The sequence below is a fragment of the Capra hircus genome, chromosome 16, assembly GCF_001704415.2.
Source record: "Capra hircus breed San Clemente chromosome 16, ASM170441v1, whole genome shotgun sequence".
NCBI lineage: Eukaryota > Metazoa > Chordata > Mammalia > Artiodactyla > Bovidae > Capra > Capra hircus.
Genome location: NC_030823.1, coordinates 41722804 through 41740454, shown reverse-complemented (window position 1 = coordinate 41740454; position 17651 = coordinate 41722804). Strand labels below are relative to the sequence as shown.

Below are 17651 nucleotides of genomic sequence, written 5' to 3'. Positions count from 1 at the left end.
ACAGCATAGATTCATTGTTCTGCGTGTCCCTCTGTTTGACAGTCTCCTGACTGCTAAGATTACAGGGAATAGGATGAGGGGGCAGTATTGAGAAGTAGGTAAGATCTCACACTGCCTGACTTTGGGGAAAAATCATTCTGTTTTTCTAGGGCTGTATTTTTAGTTTCATGAAATAGGAATAAGACCTCTTATTCTTTTGTAACTCCATCTCATTTTGTGATTATATATTAATTATTTTTCTCTTTAAATAGATTAAATGATGGCAGGGGCTAGGTCTTTTTTTCTCATAGCTGTACCTATCATTTCATTAATGGTTGGTTAAAAAAAAAATAGAGTTACCAAGAAATAAATGACATGATGAATGCAAAGCACTTTTGTGTAGTAAACACTTTTAAGAGTAACAGTTATAATCCTCTGAATTTAACAGAAATCCTTAGCACATGTCTACCTGCTCTCATTTGGAGATGCATTCCTGGGTCCACCTTCTGTTCTCTATGGAAGTCTTTGTTCGGTTAACCAGGATATATTTATTGAGATTTTAGATTGTGCAAAAACACTGTGCCAGGCCAGGAAAACAAAGACTGTAAATAGCTAAATGATTAATGTATAAGTAGCCACGTTTCTCACTTAATCAAAAGCTGTTGACCACATGCTGCTGTTTGACGTCTTTCCCATTGGGCCTAATTATGTTGCCTTGTTTCTGAACATCACTTGGAAAAACAAAAAGCCTGTTTGTCCATGGTTTCTTCTGTCCATTTAGGTGCAGTTTCAGTTTGTTCTGCTCACGGACACGTTGTACTCCCCTCTGCCTCCTGAACTGCTTCCGACTGAGACTGAAAAAACTCAGGAAGACAGACCTTTCCCTCGTACAGTGGTAGCTGTAGAAGTTCAGGATCTGAAAAATGGAGCAACACATTATTGGTCTTTGGAGAAACTTAAGTATGAAAACATTACATATAAAGCCAATTGTTTTATTTAGAAAATAATAATGAATTGCTCACATGGGCTCTTCTCTCTGTGATGTTGCCATTGCTTCCTTTTTGTGCATCTAAGTGCTGTTGCTGATGTTGGTAATAGCACTGTCCATTCATTTTCTTCTAAGTGAACAAATCGTGCTCTGTGAATATCTTTGTCTTTTGTAGAGGTGATTTACATTTACCCTCCATAATGTTCCTTTGGCAGCGTGTATACTAAATTTGAGATGACAAAGGAAAGATTACATGGCGCTTGTGCAAAGATGGCATGCAAATTTGGCAGGGAGGGGGGTGGAATTAAAATTAATTAACCCTCAATAGACGCTCTTATATTTTAACTTTTAATTTTATAATATCTGTTTCTGTCTTAGATCTAGTAATTATTCATCTTTTCAAACCTGGATCTCATGATGATGATGAAATAGCATAGCTTCCTTTTCCTTTAGTATAATGAGGTATTTTGTGCTGTTTCAGTATGTTTGAGATACCATATGCCATTGAACTACATTTATCCTGGGACTCAGTAGAGATTAGATGGCCATTCTTGACTTTCTTGATGGCCTCTCTCTAGATTCTGACACTTTGGATACTGAGTGTTAGAGTTTCTGTGCTTTTTGCCTTCATTCTTTTTTAATATCATTAAATGGTGGGAGCAGCTTTATAAAACCTTGCATGGAAGATCCTTCCAGTGTGAAATTTTGATGTGACCTTGTGATACTAACCGAGTGCACTTTACGTTTACTGTCCAGGCAGAGGCTGGATTTGATGAGAGAGATGTATGACAGAGCAGGGGAGATGGCCTCCAGCACCCAAGATGAAAGTGAGACCACCATGACTGGCAGCGATCCATTTTATGATCGGTTCCATTGGTTCAAACTTGTGGGAAGGTATGTGATGATTTTATTCTTTTCAGGTAATGGTTTTAATTGTTTAAAGCCTCAAAGGTATTACATAAAATTAAAGAAAAAAAGTACAAAAAAGCCCCCATTTGTAATCTTATTCACTCACACATAGCCACTGTACCATTTGGTATATTTTCCTTCCCTTTTATCCGGCTGGCAGGTTTAAGTCTCAGACTTTGAAACAAAGTAGCTGACAGTTTTCCCTGCCTCTCAACTCATTCACAAAATGTCTTACTCTTGACCAAGATAGAATTAAAAGAAAAAGAAAACCTGTGTCTGTATCCAACATGGTTCAGAATCACAATATGACATGCAGTTTATCAGACTACAACTTCTCCATGACCTGCTACGTCCTCACTTTAATTTTGAAAACAGTGCATCTCAGTTTAGTCTTTACCAAGAGTGAATAGTTGCACACCTGAGTAGCCCGCTTGCACCTCTTTTATGTATACCTTAGTCAGCATTGAATGTGAGTCCATGTTTAGTCAAGTTCTTAGAGATTTGGAATTTTAAAAGCAGAGAAATGTAAGTTTTCACCTTAATGATTTCAGAATTTGAATTATTTTCTGATTGAGAAAACTTTCTGACAGTTTTAAAGGACCTGGGTTCAAAGGTGAAGCTGAAGTCGTAGTATTTTGTAGAAATGAAATTAGTCTTTTTCACTCTGCTCTGATAGTAGAGTGTGTTTTTATTTAAAGAGATGAATTGGCCAGACACATCTTACCCAAGCAAAGTATATACCTACTTTGCCATATATCATTCATCCATTTTGTTTGCTGCTCCACAATGACATGGAGATTGGAATAAAGATTTAAACTTTATTATTTCACTTGATATTGAGTGGCTCCTTTGAGGCCTGGCTGCTAATCTTTTGTGTGAATGGGGGAACGTAAATGTTTTACAGCACGTTATTTACCTGGCATATTCTACTCATGTATTTCCTTTGCTTTTCTTATTCTAAGGATCAGTCCTTGTTCCCTTTCACCTGAACCAGATGATTTATGCTTATTTTGTCCTTTTGCTTTTCCACTTGCTTATTTTGTTTTGGTTCCTCAGTGGGTTCTGTCCTGTTGGCACCTGTAGCTTCCTGTTTAACCGACTGTTCCTCTCTCCTTGGCTGTGTCCATCGGCGTGTCCCCTGGTGTCTAGCTCCCCCATTTTCCACGGCTGTGTGAATGAGCGCCTTGCTGACCGCACACCCTCCCCCACTTTTTCCACGGCCGATTCCGACATCACTGAGCTGGCTGACGAGCAGCAAGAGGAGATGGAGGACTTTGATGAGGAGGCGTTCGTGGATGACACCGGCTCTGACGCAGGGACGGAGGAGGGCTCAGATCTCTTCAGTGACGGGCACGACCCGTTTTACGACCGGTCCCCATGGTTCATTTTAGTGGGAAGGTTGGTGAGGTTAAAGTGAGAAAGGCGAAAAGGGACCAGCTCTTGCTCTAAAGAGGCTCCTTATGCAATTTTGGACAATTTTGCTTTAATCTAGTTCAATTCATGATGCGGGTGAGAGAGCCCTCAGGCAGCGTCTGGGAGCTACTTGGCCTCCTCAGTGCAACATACGTGGCAGTGTGTGATTCCTTTACATGGAGAATCCCTTGTCTTACATGCCTAGTAATTTTGTTCTGAAGGAGGAGACCCCAGAGGAGAAAGTAATTAAAGCCAAGAGTCACACTGTTGTGGAGTTGGAAAATGTTCTTGTGGTCTGATATTTCCTCTTGTAGGAATATGAGTGAGGAAGCCTAAGGGAGCAATATGAGAGGGAGAGCAGAGCAAGTCCAATGTTAGGAGAAAGGGATTCTTGGCATCAGCAGAAATCACAGGGACAAATGCAGAGTCGGGGTAGCATTAGGTTTATTTCTTGCATAGTCTGTGAGCCCAGAAAAAAATCAGGAACATGAAATTCCCTCTTCGTCTAACTCAGATGGATACCTTTCTTTTGCAGTTTCATGGATCTTTGCCTTCTACTAAGATTTTACCTATAGGCATTATAATGATGAATCTCATAAAATTATCTGTTGAAACCGTCAACAATAGATATTTGTTCAGTGCTCCATGACACTGCTTTGTGTTGAGTTTAGCTGCCAAACTGAGGCATTGTCTCTGGCCCCATCTGTCAGTGATGCAGAGCTCTCATGCACATGTTCCTCATACTGGGGTCTTTGTCTACATCCTTCCAGTCTTCATGCTAAAGTAATTTTAATTACAAATTCAGCAGTGCAGCACTCAGTGGATTAAAAAAAGTACTATGTTTTGAGGTATTAAATTTAATTTCAGTGGTACTTTAAAACCATATTTTGTTGAACCCTTTAAAAATAAAGGGAAATTACTTCAGTGTTAATGGGTTGACATCAGTTATCTAAAAATAAACCTAAAGTGCAGCAAGTCTCCTGACCCACTAGGTGTGTAAGGTTCTAAAGCTTACCTCATAGTATGGTGTTGGTTGGTTACCTGGTGAGAATTAAATGTAGAAGATAATCAGCTTTATGGAAAGGGAGAAAATAAATGCTTTTTTGATAGAAATGAAGACCTCAGTTATAACCATGGATTGGAATATTAGACAGCCTCAGGGTTTTATAATGGCTAAGGGGCATTTATTCAGGTTTTCCATGAATAAATGTAAAGGGATTATACAGCCATGAATATTGCCTGGTGTATGCCGGGAACAGATGTTCAGGATTTCAGAGGAGCTGATTTATATTAAAACTGAGGAAGGCAGTTCTGTGCATGAATCAAGGGGCCATAATGCGTTCCTGGTTTTACGGCCGTTCCTACCCTCTTTTCTAAGAGGGTCGGAAATTGGAACCAAGTTTTTATTGGTAAACTGCTCAGTCCTGGTGCTGGTTGTGCAGCTTCTCACCTTCTCACGGTGCTCACTTTTGTCCTACATCATCACAAATGAAGAATAGGTGGCTTCACACCATGTGGTGTGTTGGGAAAAACCCTGACCTAACAGGGCTGACAACTTAAACTGAGGCCTGTTGGGTTCTCAAGTGTAAAATAGAGAGTTAGGTAAGAAAAAAAAAGAAAGAGCCTTATAGATCTTTTTATTCTTTCCTGTTCTTTCATGCATACTAGAAGAGTGAATATTCTGGTTAAGAGTTCTGCTTGGAAGCGTTTGTATTTTGAGCCAGTTGTATGGAAAACTTAAGTCAAAATCCCACTTAATGGGGAAATTCTCTGCCTTGAGATGTATGTATTTTCTCTCCTTTTAATCATATCAGATTGAAGTGTAGGTATAAGGCAGTCACCTCTACTTCAATTTTCAAATAAATTACTTCTGGAACTACGGCTTAGGAATTGACTTTTCCATTTCTTTGGGTTCCCTGGTTCTGAAACTCACTTGACTTTGCAAGGAAAGCAGTAGGGAGGAGGTGAAATCGTAGTGGTCAGCAGAGTGAAGCCTGGCTCTTATTTTCGCCCTTGACGGCATTTCTTACCTACAGACAATTCATAGCAATACAGCGTCACCTAGTTAGGTACCGGTCACTCTCTGTGTAAGAAGTGTAACTTCTTTGCTGTTTTTGTGATTCATGGGATTAGAGTTCCCCTATTGACATATAATTACAAATACAATTCACATAAAATTTCTAGTTTTTAAAAAAATTCCATTTGTAGGTTTTGATTCATGGCCTTGGCTGCCTCTGGTGAATTTTTATATGAAAATTAAAAGAGCTTGTCCCTTTAGCTGTTCTCTTATGGCATGCTGGGATGTTATGAATCATCCATCATCACTTGGGATGAAATGTGAAATATTTAAGCTAGTCTTCTGGTTAAAGGTCTCCTGTGTTATTCTGTGACCTAAGTACCTAAACTGACATTCTTTCTGTAACTAGGGTTGTAATTGCGCTGGTCTTCATTATCTTTGTGTTGACAGAATTTGTTTCCCTTTTTATGTAACCTCACAGAACTTTATGCTAATATATCCTTTACATCTTCCCCTCTCTCATCCCTCTTCTCTTTCAGTCTGCTAGATCAGGGTACAAGGATTCTCAAGAATGAATAATAACTATAAAAATACCAGTTTTAAAAGATTTGTAAGAGAGCTTTTATAAAGTCCAGAGCATTGATTTTGGGTTGGAGAGCCTGTGTTCTCACAGGACAAAAAGCTGTCTAGAGACTGTGGGGTTGTGTAGACACAGGGCCAATGCCCATACCACTGCCTTCGAATTCTAGAGTTCTCTGAAAAGGGAAATCCACAAGGATACTTTCTATTCTTACACATTTGAAGTAGCCATTGCCATAGATAGAAAGGGGATTCTCATCTTTACTGTGTGCTCAGATAGTACTTATTTCTTGGGACTTCCCTGGTGGTCTAGCAGTTAAGACTGAGCTTCCACTGCAGGGAGCCCAGGTTTGTTCCCTGGTCGGGGACTTAGGATCCCGCATGCTGTGGCACAACCAAAAAGTTGAAAAAATAATTTTAAAAAAAGAGTTCTTGTTTTCAAATAGCTACTTTTAAATATGAAAACAGCTGTATAAATTAAGTATGGTTAAGAATCTAAACGTGTCCTATATAGTTAATATCTATTATGAGTATGACTTTGGAAAATCAACCCAATATAAAGTTGAATGGTTTTGCTTCTTACCTCTGGTTAACCTGTTTTTCCGGAAAAATCTTCCACTTCTACTTAAAGATAAACAGCAAATCATTTTCCCATTCACTTATGTCCATAGACATTCAGTCATTCAACAGCTATTTTTTGAGTGCGTTTATTCAGTAAATCTAGCCAGGCCATCTGCAGACAATGGCAAGTAAATCCAGACATGGTTCCTGCCCTCACGGGTTTTCCATGTGGTGAGTGAGATGGACAGATGATTGCATAAGTAAATGGAAATCATAGCAGTGATGGAGTTGTGTGTTACTGAGATCATAAAACATTGGAGAGACCTGTCCTAAGAGAGTGGTATTTGAAATAAGACCTGAAGATGTGAAATCAAAGGTTTGAAATGGGTAGTAGAGCTCAGAGAGGACAGCAGACAGGGATGGAGCATGCACCATGGCTCTTTAATGGTCAAGGGATTGGAAGGGGGCAGTGGCTGGAATGCTGGCAGAAGATGAAGGTGGTCTGTATGTGTGCTGACTTTGGAAGTAAAATGATTCATTTAGTACCTTAAGCCAAATTCTTAGTCTTTAAACTCTGTCATAGTAGTTGATGTTTGAGAGTCTTGTTTGTAATCCTTTTCAGACTTTTCATTTAAAGATTTTTGCCCCATACAGCTTTTAGCCCTCTTTTTTAGCATTGCCCTCCCCCACCTTTGGAGCAGACTGAAAGGGAAGCAGATGTCATTTCATCTGATTCCATGTTCACTTGGAATTGTGGGTTTTTTTTTTTTTCGGTTATACTTTCATTCATATTTCATTTATGCTCTTTTACTTTTATTAACATTTGTTTTCCTGTGGTGTTTTTGTCTGTTTTCAGAATTGTTTTCATTTCTTTGACTTGAAATCCCAAGAATCTACTCCATCTTCCTTTGCTTTGTTTTAAAGTAGATTCAGAGCAGGAAAAGGTGCAGACATGCATACAAGCATACCTCGGAGATATTGCTGGTTGGTTTCCAGACTACCGCAATGAAAGCAAATATTGCACTAGCCAGTTGCATGCCTTTTTTTATTTACCAGTGCATGTAAAAGTTATGTTTACATTACATTTGGTCTATTAAGTGTGCAAAGCATTGTGTCTAAAAAAACAACATACATGTCTTAATTTGGACTTCCCAGGTGGCTTAGCAGTGTAGAACCCACCAGCCAGTGCAGGAGATGCAGGTTCAATCCCTGATCCAAGATTCCCTGGAAAAGGAAATGGTAACCCACTCCGGTGTTCTTGCCTGGGAAATCCTATGGACAGAGAAACCTGGTGGGCTACAGTCCATGGGCTTGCAAAAGAGTTGAACACAACTTACTGACTAAACAGTGATGACCTTAATTTAAAAATACTTTATTGCTAAAAAAAAAAAAAATGCTAGCCGTCTTCTGAACCTTCAGTGAAATAGACTCTCTGCTGGTAGAGGCTGCTGTTTGATAGCATTTTACCCACTGTGTTGTTGTTACTGTGGAACTTTCCAAATTGGAATCAGTCCATTCAAACCCTGCCCCTGCTTTATCAAGTATATTTATGTAGTATTTTAAATACTTTGTCACCATGTCAAAAATCTTCCCAACAGCTTCACTGGAAATAGTTTCCATCTCAGGAAGCCACTTTCTTTGCTCCTCCATAAGAAGCAACCCTTCATCCCATAAAGTTTTAAAAGACAGTAGTTTAGTCACGTCTTTAGAGTCCTCTTCTAATTCCTATTCTCTTGCTGTTTCTACCACATCTGCACTTAACTTCCTCCATCAAAGTCTTGAATCCTTCAAAGTCATCCATGGGGGTTGAAGTCAACTTCATCTAAACTCATGTTAATATTGATACTTTGACTTCTTCCCATGAATCACAGATGTTCCTAATGGCATCTACAATGACGTATCCTTTTCAGATCCATCAAAGAAACCATTGTCTATGGCAGCTGTAACCTTATAAAATGTATTTCTTAAATAATAAGACTTGAAAATCAAAATGACTTATTGACCCATGGGCTGCAGAGTGTGTGTTGTGTTAACAGGCATGAAAACCTTAATCTCCATCAGGGCTTGTGGGTGACCAGGTGCATTGTCAGTGAGTGGTAATATTTTGAAAGGACTCTTTCGCTCCTGCCCCTGAGCAATAGGTCTCAACAGTGAATTTAATATATCCCATAAAGCATGTTGTGAAAAGATGTGCTGATCATCTAGACTTCATTGTTTCATTTATAGAACACAGACTACATTTAGTGAAATTCTAAAGGGCCCTAGGATCTTCAGAATGGTAAGTGGGAATTGGCTTCAGCTTCAAGTCACCAGTTGCATTAACCCCTAGTGAGAGTCAGCCTGTCCTTTGAAGCTAGGCATTGACTTCCTTCTAGCTCTGAAAGTCTTAGATTTCATCTTCTTCCAATAGAAGGCTGTTTCATCTGCAAAGAAAATCTGTTATTTAGTGTTTTTGTTGTTGTTGTTCAGTTGCTAAGTCATGTCCAACTCTTTGCAACCCCCTGGACTACAGCATGCCAGGCTCCCCTGTCTCCTGGAATTTGCTCAAATTCATGTCCACTGAGTCAGTGATGCTATCTAACCATCTCATCCTCTGCCACCCCCCTTCTCCTTTTGCCTTCAATCTTTGCTAGCATCAGGGTCTTTTCCAATGAGTCAGCTCTTCGCATCAGGTGGCCAAAGTATTGGAGCTTCAACTTCAGCACCTGTCCTTCCAATGAGTATTCAGGGTTGATTTCCTGTAAGATGGACTAGTTCAATTTCCTTACAGGCCAAGGGACTCTCAAGAGCCTTCTCCACCACCACAGTTTGAAAGCATCAATTTTTTGATGCTCAGCCTTTTTTATGATCCAACTGTACATGACTACAGGAAAAACCATAGCTTTGATTATATAGACCTTTGTCAACAAAGTCATGTACTCCTGTTTAATATGCTGTCTAGGTTTGTCATATCTTTCCTTCCCAGGAGCAGGTGTCTTTTAATTTCAAGGCTGCAGTCACCATCCACAGTGATTTTGGAACCCAAGAAAATAAAATCTGTCACTGCTTCTACTTTTTCTTCATCTGTTTGCTATGAAGTGATGGGACCAGGTGCCATGATCTTATTTTTTTTGAATGTTGAGTTTTAATCCAGCTTTTTTTCACTCTCCTCTTTCACCCTCATCAAAAAGCTCTTTAGTTATTTAGTGTTAGCTACCTTCATTAATTATCTCAGCTGGATCTTCTGGATAATTTGCTGCAACTACATCAGTACTTCTGCTTCCTTTTGCACTTTTATGTTATGGAGACAATGTCTTTACGTAAGCATCATGAACCAGTCTCTGCTAGTTCCATACTTTTCTTCTGCAGCTCCCTCATCTCTCTTGGCCTTCATAGAGTTAAAGGGAGAGGACCTTGCTCTGAATTTGGCTTTGGCTTACAGCAGTGTTGTGGCTGGTTTGATCTTGTATCCAGACCACACAAACTTTATATCATCAATAAGGCCTTTTCACTTTCTTATATCATTTGTGTATTCACTGGAGTAGCACTTTTAATTTCCTTCAAGAACTTTCCTTTGCATTCACCGCTTCACTGACTGACACACAAAGCTTAGCTTTAAGGCTGTCTCAGCTTTCAGCTTGCCTTCCTCACTAAGCTTAATCGTTTCTAGCTTTTTATTTCAGGTAAGAGACATAAGACTCTTCCTTTCACTTAAACACTTAGAGGCCATTGTAGGCTTATTACTTGTCCTGATGTCAATATTGTTGTGTCTCAAGGAATGGGGGGTGGCTCAAGTGTAGGAAGAGAGACAGGGGAATGACCTGTTGGTGGAGTAGTCAGAACACACATGTACTGAGTAAGTTCACTGTCTTGTATAGGTGTGGTTTGTGGTATCTCAAAACAATTGTAGCAATAGCATCAAAGATCACAGATCACCATAAAAAATACAGTGATAATGAAAAACTTTGAAATATTATGAGAATTACTGAAATGTGACAGAGAGTCATGGAATAAGCAGATGTTGTTGGGAAAATGGTGCCTTGCTGGAGGCATGGTTGCCACAAACCTACTTATAAAAAATGCAATATCTGCAAAGTGCAAAACAGTGGAGCACAATAAAACGAGGTATGCCTGTATGTGTCACATTGGGTTGCATTTGATTTCTTGATGTAAATGTTTACCTTTTGTCTTGTCTCGTGTCCAAGGATCAGCATATACCAAGTGGGAAGATAGGAGCAACAGTAGGAACTAGGTTGTTTCCCATTCACTAATTGGAATAAACACCCAAACTTTGTGATCACCAGTTTGTATTGCTTAAAGAAAAAAATCAAAAGCTATAAAATTATGAAAGAAGATAAAAAGAGAACCAGTGTGATACAGCTTCACTAGTTCATCTGAAGTAGAAAATGTTAGGTCTTATTTTGTGTATCTGATTTCTGAGTAAAGTTTTGGGCTCTGGAAGCAAAAGCCACCCTTTGTGGATCAGTGTCTCCTTCCTTAGCAATTTTGTTGATGTCCATCCTGAATCTCCTACAAGCTCACTAACAGATATTTCTGGCTTCATAGCCTTTCTCCCCATATGTGTCAGTCATCTTGCCTAAATATAGTCATTTCTTAGGGTAAAAATAAAGACCCACAGTGTTGTGACTTGAAATCTATTTTAGAGTTATTAACTGTATTTCAGTCACATTTCTCTGGCCTTTGTGTTTTTTTTTGGTCTCCTGATTTCTGTTTTATCTATTGGGAAAAACAAAACCAAACCTCTTTATGTAGTTACATGAAAAGGTTGAACTCCTTAATGGGTTCCCTTTTCCCCACCCTTAGCAGTATTCATATCTTAGAAGTCTACTTCCAACTGTTAACGCCTCTACCTGTTGTAGTAATTTTTATAGGGAGTAATTTAGTGTAAGTTGATCTTTCACAAGCATTTGCATTTGTTTATATGTTATTTGTGCTGAAAATACATCCGGAGACAGTCTGAGAGTACAAAACAGAGCGTCAACCTTAAGACAGGGCCCAGAAGCCAGCTCACAGTTTCATGAAGATATTCTCAGTAAATCTGAAAACCAGCCTCTCTGTCTGTGGGATGCTCAGATGCTTGTCTCCTGGTTTCTGTCTCTAGGGCCTTTGTTTACCTGAGCAACCTGCTGTACCCCGTGCCCCTGATTCACAGGGTGGCCATTGTCAGTGAGAAGGGCGAGGTGCGTGGATTTCTGCGTGTGGCTGTGCAGGCCATTGCAGGTAGGTGCCCCTCTTCTGAAATGAAAGCTGTGGGTTCTTTGCCTTGAGACAAAGGAGGCCGGTTCCGTGTGGGCCACGTTTCAGTTACACACTTTAAAACAAACTGTGGTGCATCTGACTGTCTCAAAGAGAGCCTTTACTGCTTCTTTTCTAACTCTTCTAACCAAATTTCACAGGTAGATCCTGTTTGGTTTGTAGTAGATCCTACTGCTATTTTTGAATAATGAGGTAAAGGGATTTCCTTTACCATGAGGAACAACTCTTGGATTAACGTTATAAAAGTCATTTGCATTTCAAATAATGGATTTTAACTGCTTCAGGAGTAACAAGATTTTCAGACATTTTCTTGCCTACTTTTCTCTCAGGATATACAGCTAGACATTTTGTGCTTTGGCTGCAGTTTTGTAATGTGTGGATCAAGATTTTGATACTTTACACTTTTCCAAGATCCATCCTACCTTCTGAGGAAAGAACATGGCTATTCTCTGTTAGCTTTTCTGTTTTAATTTCCAAATGCTGTGCTGTATTTAATGACCTTTCAGCTTTTCCCCATGGAAATGTGTGACAGTCACCAGTGTTGACTTTATGGTGGTCTCTGCAAATTCAGTCTAGTATTTTCAAATATTTATTGAGTATTATTGCATATAGTCTCACCAAGAAAAGGGAACAGTATTTCTAAGTATGATATTTGAGCAGTATCAAGAATCAAACTGATTGTTTATTAACTAGTTTCGTTTGAGCAAGGAGAGCAGTATGTTTCCCTGAGTGGAGGTGGAAACCCTATTTGATCTTACTGCCTTAGTCTCATTCTTTCTCATGCAAAAGACTTGTTCTTTAGTATATCCTCTTATATTAAATGTTTGGGGCCTTAAGTTTCCACTACTTTCCTGTTTATTTTGTAATTCAATGAGTCATTTTCCCTCGGCCCCATATGTCATCTCATCCTTGCTTTTTTTTTTTTTGCTTAGCGGATGAAGAAGCTCCTGATTACGGCTCCGGAATTCGACAGTCAGGAACAGCTAAAATATCTTTTGATAACGAGTACTTTAATCAGGTGAGAAATCTTCCAGGAAGAGAAAAACCTTGTGGAAGGAGAAAGACAGATTTGTTAGGAGGATGGATGTTCAGCATTGGAGGGAAGTTCTCCCTAGAACTAAAGAGTGTAGGTAGCCACAGGGTTGTTTAATAGAACATAGGACATGTCTGACAGTTCCCAAGGCGAGGGTGAAGGCCCAGCATTTACACTATGTGGAATCACCTTTTCTCAGTTCAGTTCAGTTCAGTTGCTCAGTCGTGTCTGACACTTTGCGACCCCATGAATTGCAGCACGCCAGGCCTCCCTGCTGCTACTGCTAAATTCCTTTAGTCATGTCCAACTCTGTGCAACCCCGTAGATGGCAGACCACCAGGCTCCCCCATCCCTGGGATTCTCCAGGCAAGAACACTGGAGTGGGTTGCCATTTCCTTCTCCAGTGCATGAAAGTGAAAAGTGAAAGTGAAGTCGCTCAGTTGTGTCCGACTCTTAGTGACCTCATGGACTGCAGCCTACCAGGCTCCTCCATCCATGGGATTTTCTAGGCAAGAGTACTGGAATGGGTTGCCATTGCCAGGCCTCCCTGTTCATCACCAACTCCTGGAGTTCACCCAAACTCATGTGCATCGAGTCATTGATGCCATACAGCCATCTCATCCTCTGTCATCCCCTTCCCCTCCTGCCCCCAATCCAGCATCAGGGTCTTTTCCAATGAGTCAGGTCTTCACATGAGGTGGCCAAAGTATTGGAGTTTCAGCATTGGTATCAGTCCTTCCAGTGTACACCCAGGACTGATCTCCTTTAGGATGGACTGGTTGGATCTCCTTGCAGTCCAAGGGACTCACAAGTCTTCTCCAGCACCACAGTTCAAAAGCATCAATTCCTCAGCACTCAGCTTTCTTCACAGTCCAACTCTCACATCCATACATGACCACTGGAAAAACCATAGCCTTGACTAGACAGACCTTTGTTGGCAAAGTAATGTCTCTGCTTTTGAATATGCTGTCTAGGTCTGACACTGTTTCCACTGTTTGTCCATCTATTTCCCATGAAGTGATAGGACCAGATGCCATGATCTTAGTTTTCTGAATGTTGAGCTTTAAGCCAACTTTTTCACTCTCCTCTTTTACTTTCATCAGGAGGCTTTTTAGTTCCTCTTCACTTTCTGCCATAAGGGTGGTGTCATCTGCATTTCTGAGGTTATTGATACTTCTCCCAGCAATCTTGATTCCAGCTTGTGCTTCCTCCAGCCTGGCGTTTCTCATGATGTACTCTGCATAGAAGTTAAATAAGCAGGGTGACAATATACAGCTTTGACGACTCCTTTTCCTATTTGGAAGCAGTCTGTTGTTCCATGTCCAGTTCTAACTGTTGCTTCCTGACCTGCATATAGGTTTCTCAAGCATCAGGCAGTCCTTAATCCACGTAACTTTTCAGTCACGATTATTTGTGGGGCACATAAACAGACGTAAAAGAAACGTGGGAAAAATATGTTGTCATACTACTTATCATCTACTTATGCTGCCTTGTTTTCAGAGTGACATTTCTTCAGTTGCATTGACCCGTTCTGGTCTGTCCTTGGAGGAGCTGAGGATTGTGGAAGGACAGGGTCAGAGTTCTGAGGTCATCACTACTCCAGAAGAAGTCAACCGAATGAATGACTTGGGTGTGTAATCAGAGTGCTGTGACTGGGGGTGCTTTCCAAGAGGGGAAAACACTGACCATTGTCAAGGATGATCACTGCTTTTATCAACTAGTGATGGAAGAATACACTCTCCTCTCTGAAAGGTGCTTTGTCATTATTTGAACCGTACCTGTGTTCATTTGACCCTCTTTAGATCTGAAGTCAAGCACTTTGCTGGATGGTAAGATGATGATGGAGGGATTTTCTGAAGAGATCGGCAACCACCTAAAGCTGGGCAGTGCATTCACTTTCCGGGTCACAGTGCTGCAGGCCAGTGGAATCCTCCCAGAGTATGCAGACATCTTCTGTCAGTTCAAGTAAGCCCCACTTGCTCCTCCTTCCTAGCCATTAACCTAGATGATGACTTTTGTGTACTATAGAGTGCTCTTAGACTTGCCAGATTGTATACTCTCAAGAGAGAAATGACTCCCAGACCCTGAAATAAAATGTTTTCTTTACTCTGGTTGGGAGTAAGATGTGGAAACAGGCAGTGGAACGCAACAGAGTTAATAGTGAGAAGGAGTGCGGCCACACATGCTGCTAGAGGTTCAGTTGTAGACTGTCCCCCTCTGCCAGGAGTACCGGGTCAGATCCAGTTAAGCTCACTCATCAGCCTTTTTAATGTTCTTCATGCCAGAATGTCTTGTTAATAAACAAGTCTGAAATCAGTGAATTAACCAACTGCCAATTATGCCTGTTTAATGCTTGGGAAAGGCAAAATGTAAGTCATTTAAAGAACAGCAAAATTCTATATCCATTGAAAGAAAGCTAGTAAGTAAGTAGAGAAGATGTGACAGGTTTCATTTCTCATCTGTTTAATAAGCATTTTCTATCCTGTAACCCTCTGGAGCTCTGTGCTCTAGTTACTTTTGTTTTAAGACTTCCAAAAACATTTTTTGGAGAATCTTAGGTTTTAATACTCCCAACATAAATATATCTTTTGAGTACTTGGAGAGGGGCACAGTATAAGAGAAGGAAGTCTGAACTGCCCCATTCCTAAAGCCCGTGGTTTGCTGTTGGTGCCACCAAAAGGCTGCTTTAGGCTTCTGCCCTTCCTTTCCCCCAAGTGTGTGCCTTATCCTTTCTGGAGGCCTCATGCAGCTTCCTTTCTATGTAGTTGGCAGCCAAGTCCTCAATTAAATGTGGTTATTATGTAGGAAGCTGCTAATGTCATTTGCTAAAACTTAACAGTTGAGGAAATATTATCCATCCAGTGCAGATTTGCCCATTTAATGTGTTTTCACTAATAGTCTCCATTAGTAGCTAACGTATTTTATGGAAAAGACCTGCTTGGTCAGCTGACATCTGAAATGGCAAGAATGGTCTATTAACTTCTGTCCCAAAGTCTCCTGAAAAGAGAGTATCATCTCCACCTGGTGTAAGCCCTGGAGGAAAAGGCATGTTGACTCATGTTGAAAGAAGACTCAGATTTTTCTGGGATTTTTATAAACTCTCATCTGGCCTGCATTGGGAAGACACAGCTGTAGAGCACAGTCAGTGGCCTCATGTATTACCTGTGTGGGACCCCGAGATATTGGTATCTGCTCCAGGGAGAGCCTTGGAGGAGTGTAGGGCAGAGGCCAGCTGATGCTCATGCAGCCTCTGGCAGGTGCACTGTGTGGTCTGGAAAGGAAGAAATTGGAAGAAAAAGAAGGGAGTAAAAAGTAAAAGAGAGGGAGAAAGGTAAGGAGAAATGAGAAGAAAGAAAATAGGCAAGAGTACGCGTAGTGTGGAAAGATGCAGTGTCACAGTGGTATGTGATTTGATTACCTGGCAAAAGTCCACCACGGTCTTTAGGCTGAGAGAATTATGGTTGACCCTTGAACAACTCAGGGGTTACGGGCATTGACCCTCCTCCACGAAGTCTGAAACCCAAGTGTGTATCCAGGGTTCCTTTGTATCCACAGTTCCACATCTAAAGATTCAACCAACTGTGGATCATGCAAAACCATAAAATTTACTCTTGATAAAATCCACATGTAATTGGACCCACGCAGTCCAGACCCAGAACACCAGTGATGTTCAAGGGTCAACTGTAATATGGAAGACCAGGAGTTCATGGAAGACCTGGTCTCTCTGCCCCCTGTTGATCCCTTTTTTCTTATAGGAGTGTGGGGTATCCTTCTAGTGGATATTTCTGTCTAGCAGTACATCTTTGAATTGTGTATTCTATAGTTTTCCACTTCCTTTTATTTCAGACTAATATTTGGGAGACAGAACAATAAAATCTCATTATTTATGAGAATAAGTAAACATAGCCCAGCCTCAGCAAACATTTCAGGAGTATTTTCTTTATTTCAAGCCCTGTGGGAGACACACACTCTCTTTTGGGGAAACAGACAAATAAATACATTATTACAAATAATGGTATCATTGCTACTGAAGAAAAATAGGTCCCTGTTGCTATGGGAATGTAGAACTGTTTGAGTGAGTCAGGGAAGTCTCCCTGGAAGAGGTGACATTTGAATCTACTCCTCGCTGGTCTTAGAGAGGCTCCCAGCAGGTATGCCATCCACAGGCTTTAGTACTACCTTATAAAAGCTTCAATCTGCCAAATCTTTTCTATACAAAATGATTTCAGTTTTTATTTTCAGTAAAAACCTTCTACATTGGAATGAGAGTTCACTGAATTCACTCTTCATATGTTTTCATAGCTAAGTGGTGTGTGCTCAGTTGCTTCAGTCATGTCCGACCCTTTGACACCCCCATGGACTGTAGGTTTCCAGGCTCCTCTGTCCATGGAATCCTACAGGCAAGAATACTGAAGTGGGTAGCCATTCACTTCTTCCCTACCCAGGGGATCTTCCCTATGCAGGGATCAAACCCATGTCTCCTGCATTGCCTGCACTTCAGGCAGATTCTTCACCACTGAGCCATCAGGGAAGCCCCAGCTAAGTGGTAGGGTGAGTTGATTTTTCAGTCAGTTTTGAAGTAGAACCTAAAATGCTATCTGTGTGATATGGAACGTGTTCTCTACAGGGCAATGCAGATAACTTGTCTCAGTTAAAAACTCTGCTTAAGATGCTTCTTTCCATGGGATCCAAGAGAATCCTGATGATACCACTGAATTCGAAATTAACGTGGGTTTTTGTCTTTTTCGATCTCTCAAGTTTTTTGCATCGGCATGATGAAGCATTCTCCACTGAACCCCTCAAAAACAACGGCAGAGGAAGTCCGCTGGGCTTTTACCATGTGCAGAATGTAAGTCACGTGGACATTTTTTGCCAGGTGTATTACAGGTTGGTGGTACCCTGAAGCAGCTGGTGCG

At 40.6% G+C, this 17651-nt stretch overlaps 1 protein-coding gene across 7 annotated transcripts in view; it reads left to right on the top strand.

The window, feature by feature from the left end:
- Positions 1 to 17651, top strand: part of KIF1B (kinesin family member 1B) — a 153944-nt gene that overhangs the window by 100432 nt on the left and 35861 nt on the right. For 5 of the 7 annotated variants that reach the window (XM_018060362.1, XM_018060363.1, XM_018060361.1 and 2 more), the window contains 8 exons: positions 761 to 939; positions 1724 to 1861; positions 3026 to 3274; positions 11548 to 11666; positions 12635 to 12720; positions 14236 to 14365; positions 14538 to 14700; positions 17494 to 17584. In XM_018060362.1, coding sequence (XP_017915851.1) covers positions 761 to 939; positions 1724 to 1861; positions 3026 to 3274; positions 11548 to 11666; positions 12635 to 12720; positions 14236 to 14365; positions 14538 to 14700; positions 17494 to 17584 — 1155 coding nt within the window. The remainder of the gene's footprint in view (positions 1 to 760; positions 940 to 1723; positions 1862 to 3025; positions 3275 to 11547; positions 11667 to 12634; positions 12721 to 14235; positions 14366 to 14537; positions 14701 to 17493; positions 17585 to 17651) is intronic. The other 2 variants (XM_018060368.1, XM_018060366.1) reach the window with 1 other exon arrangement.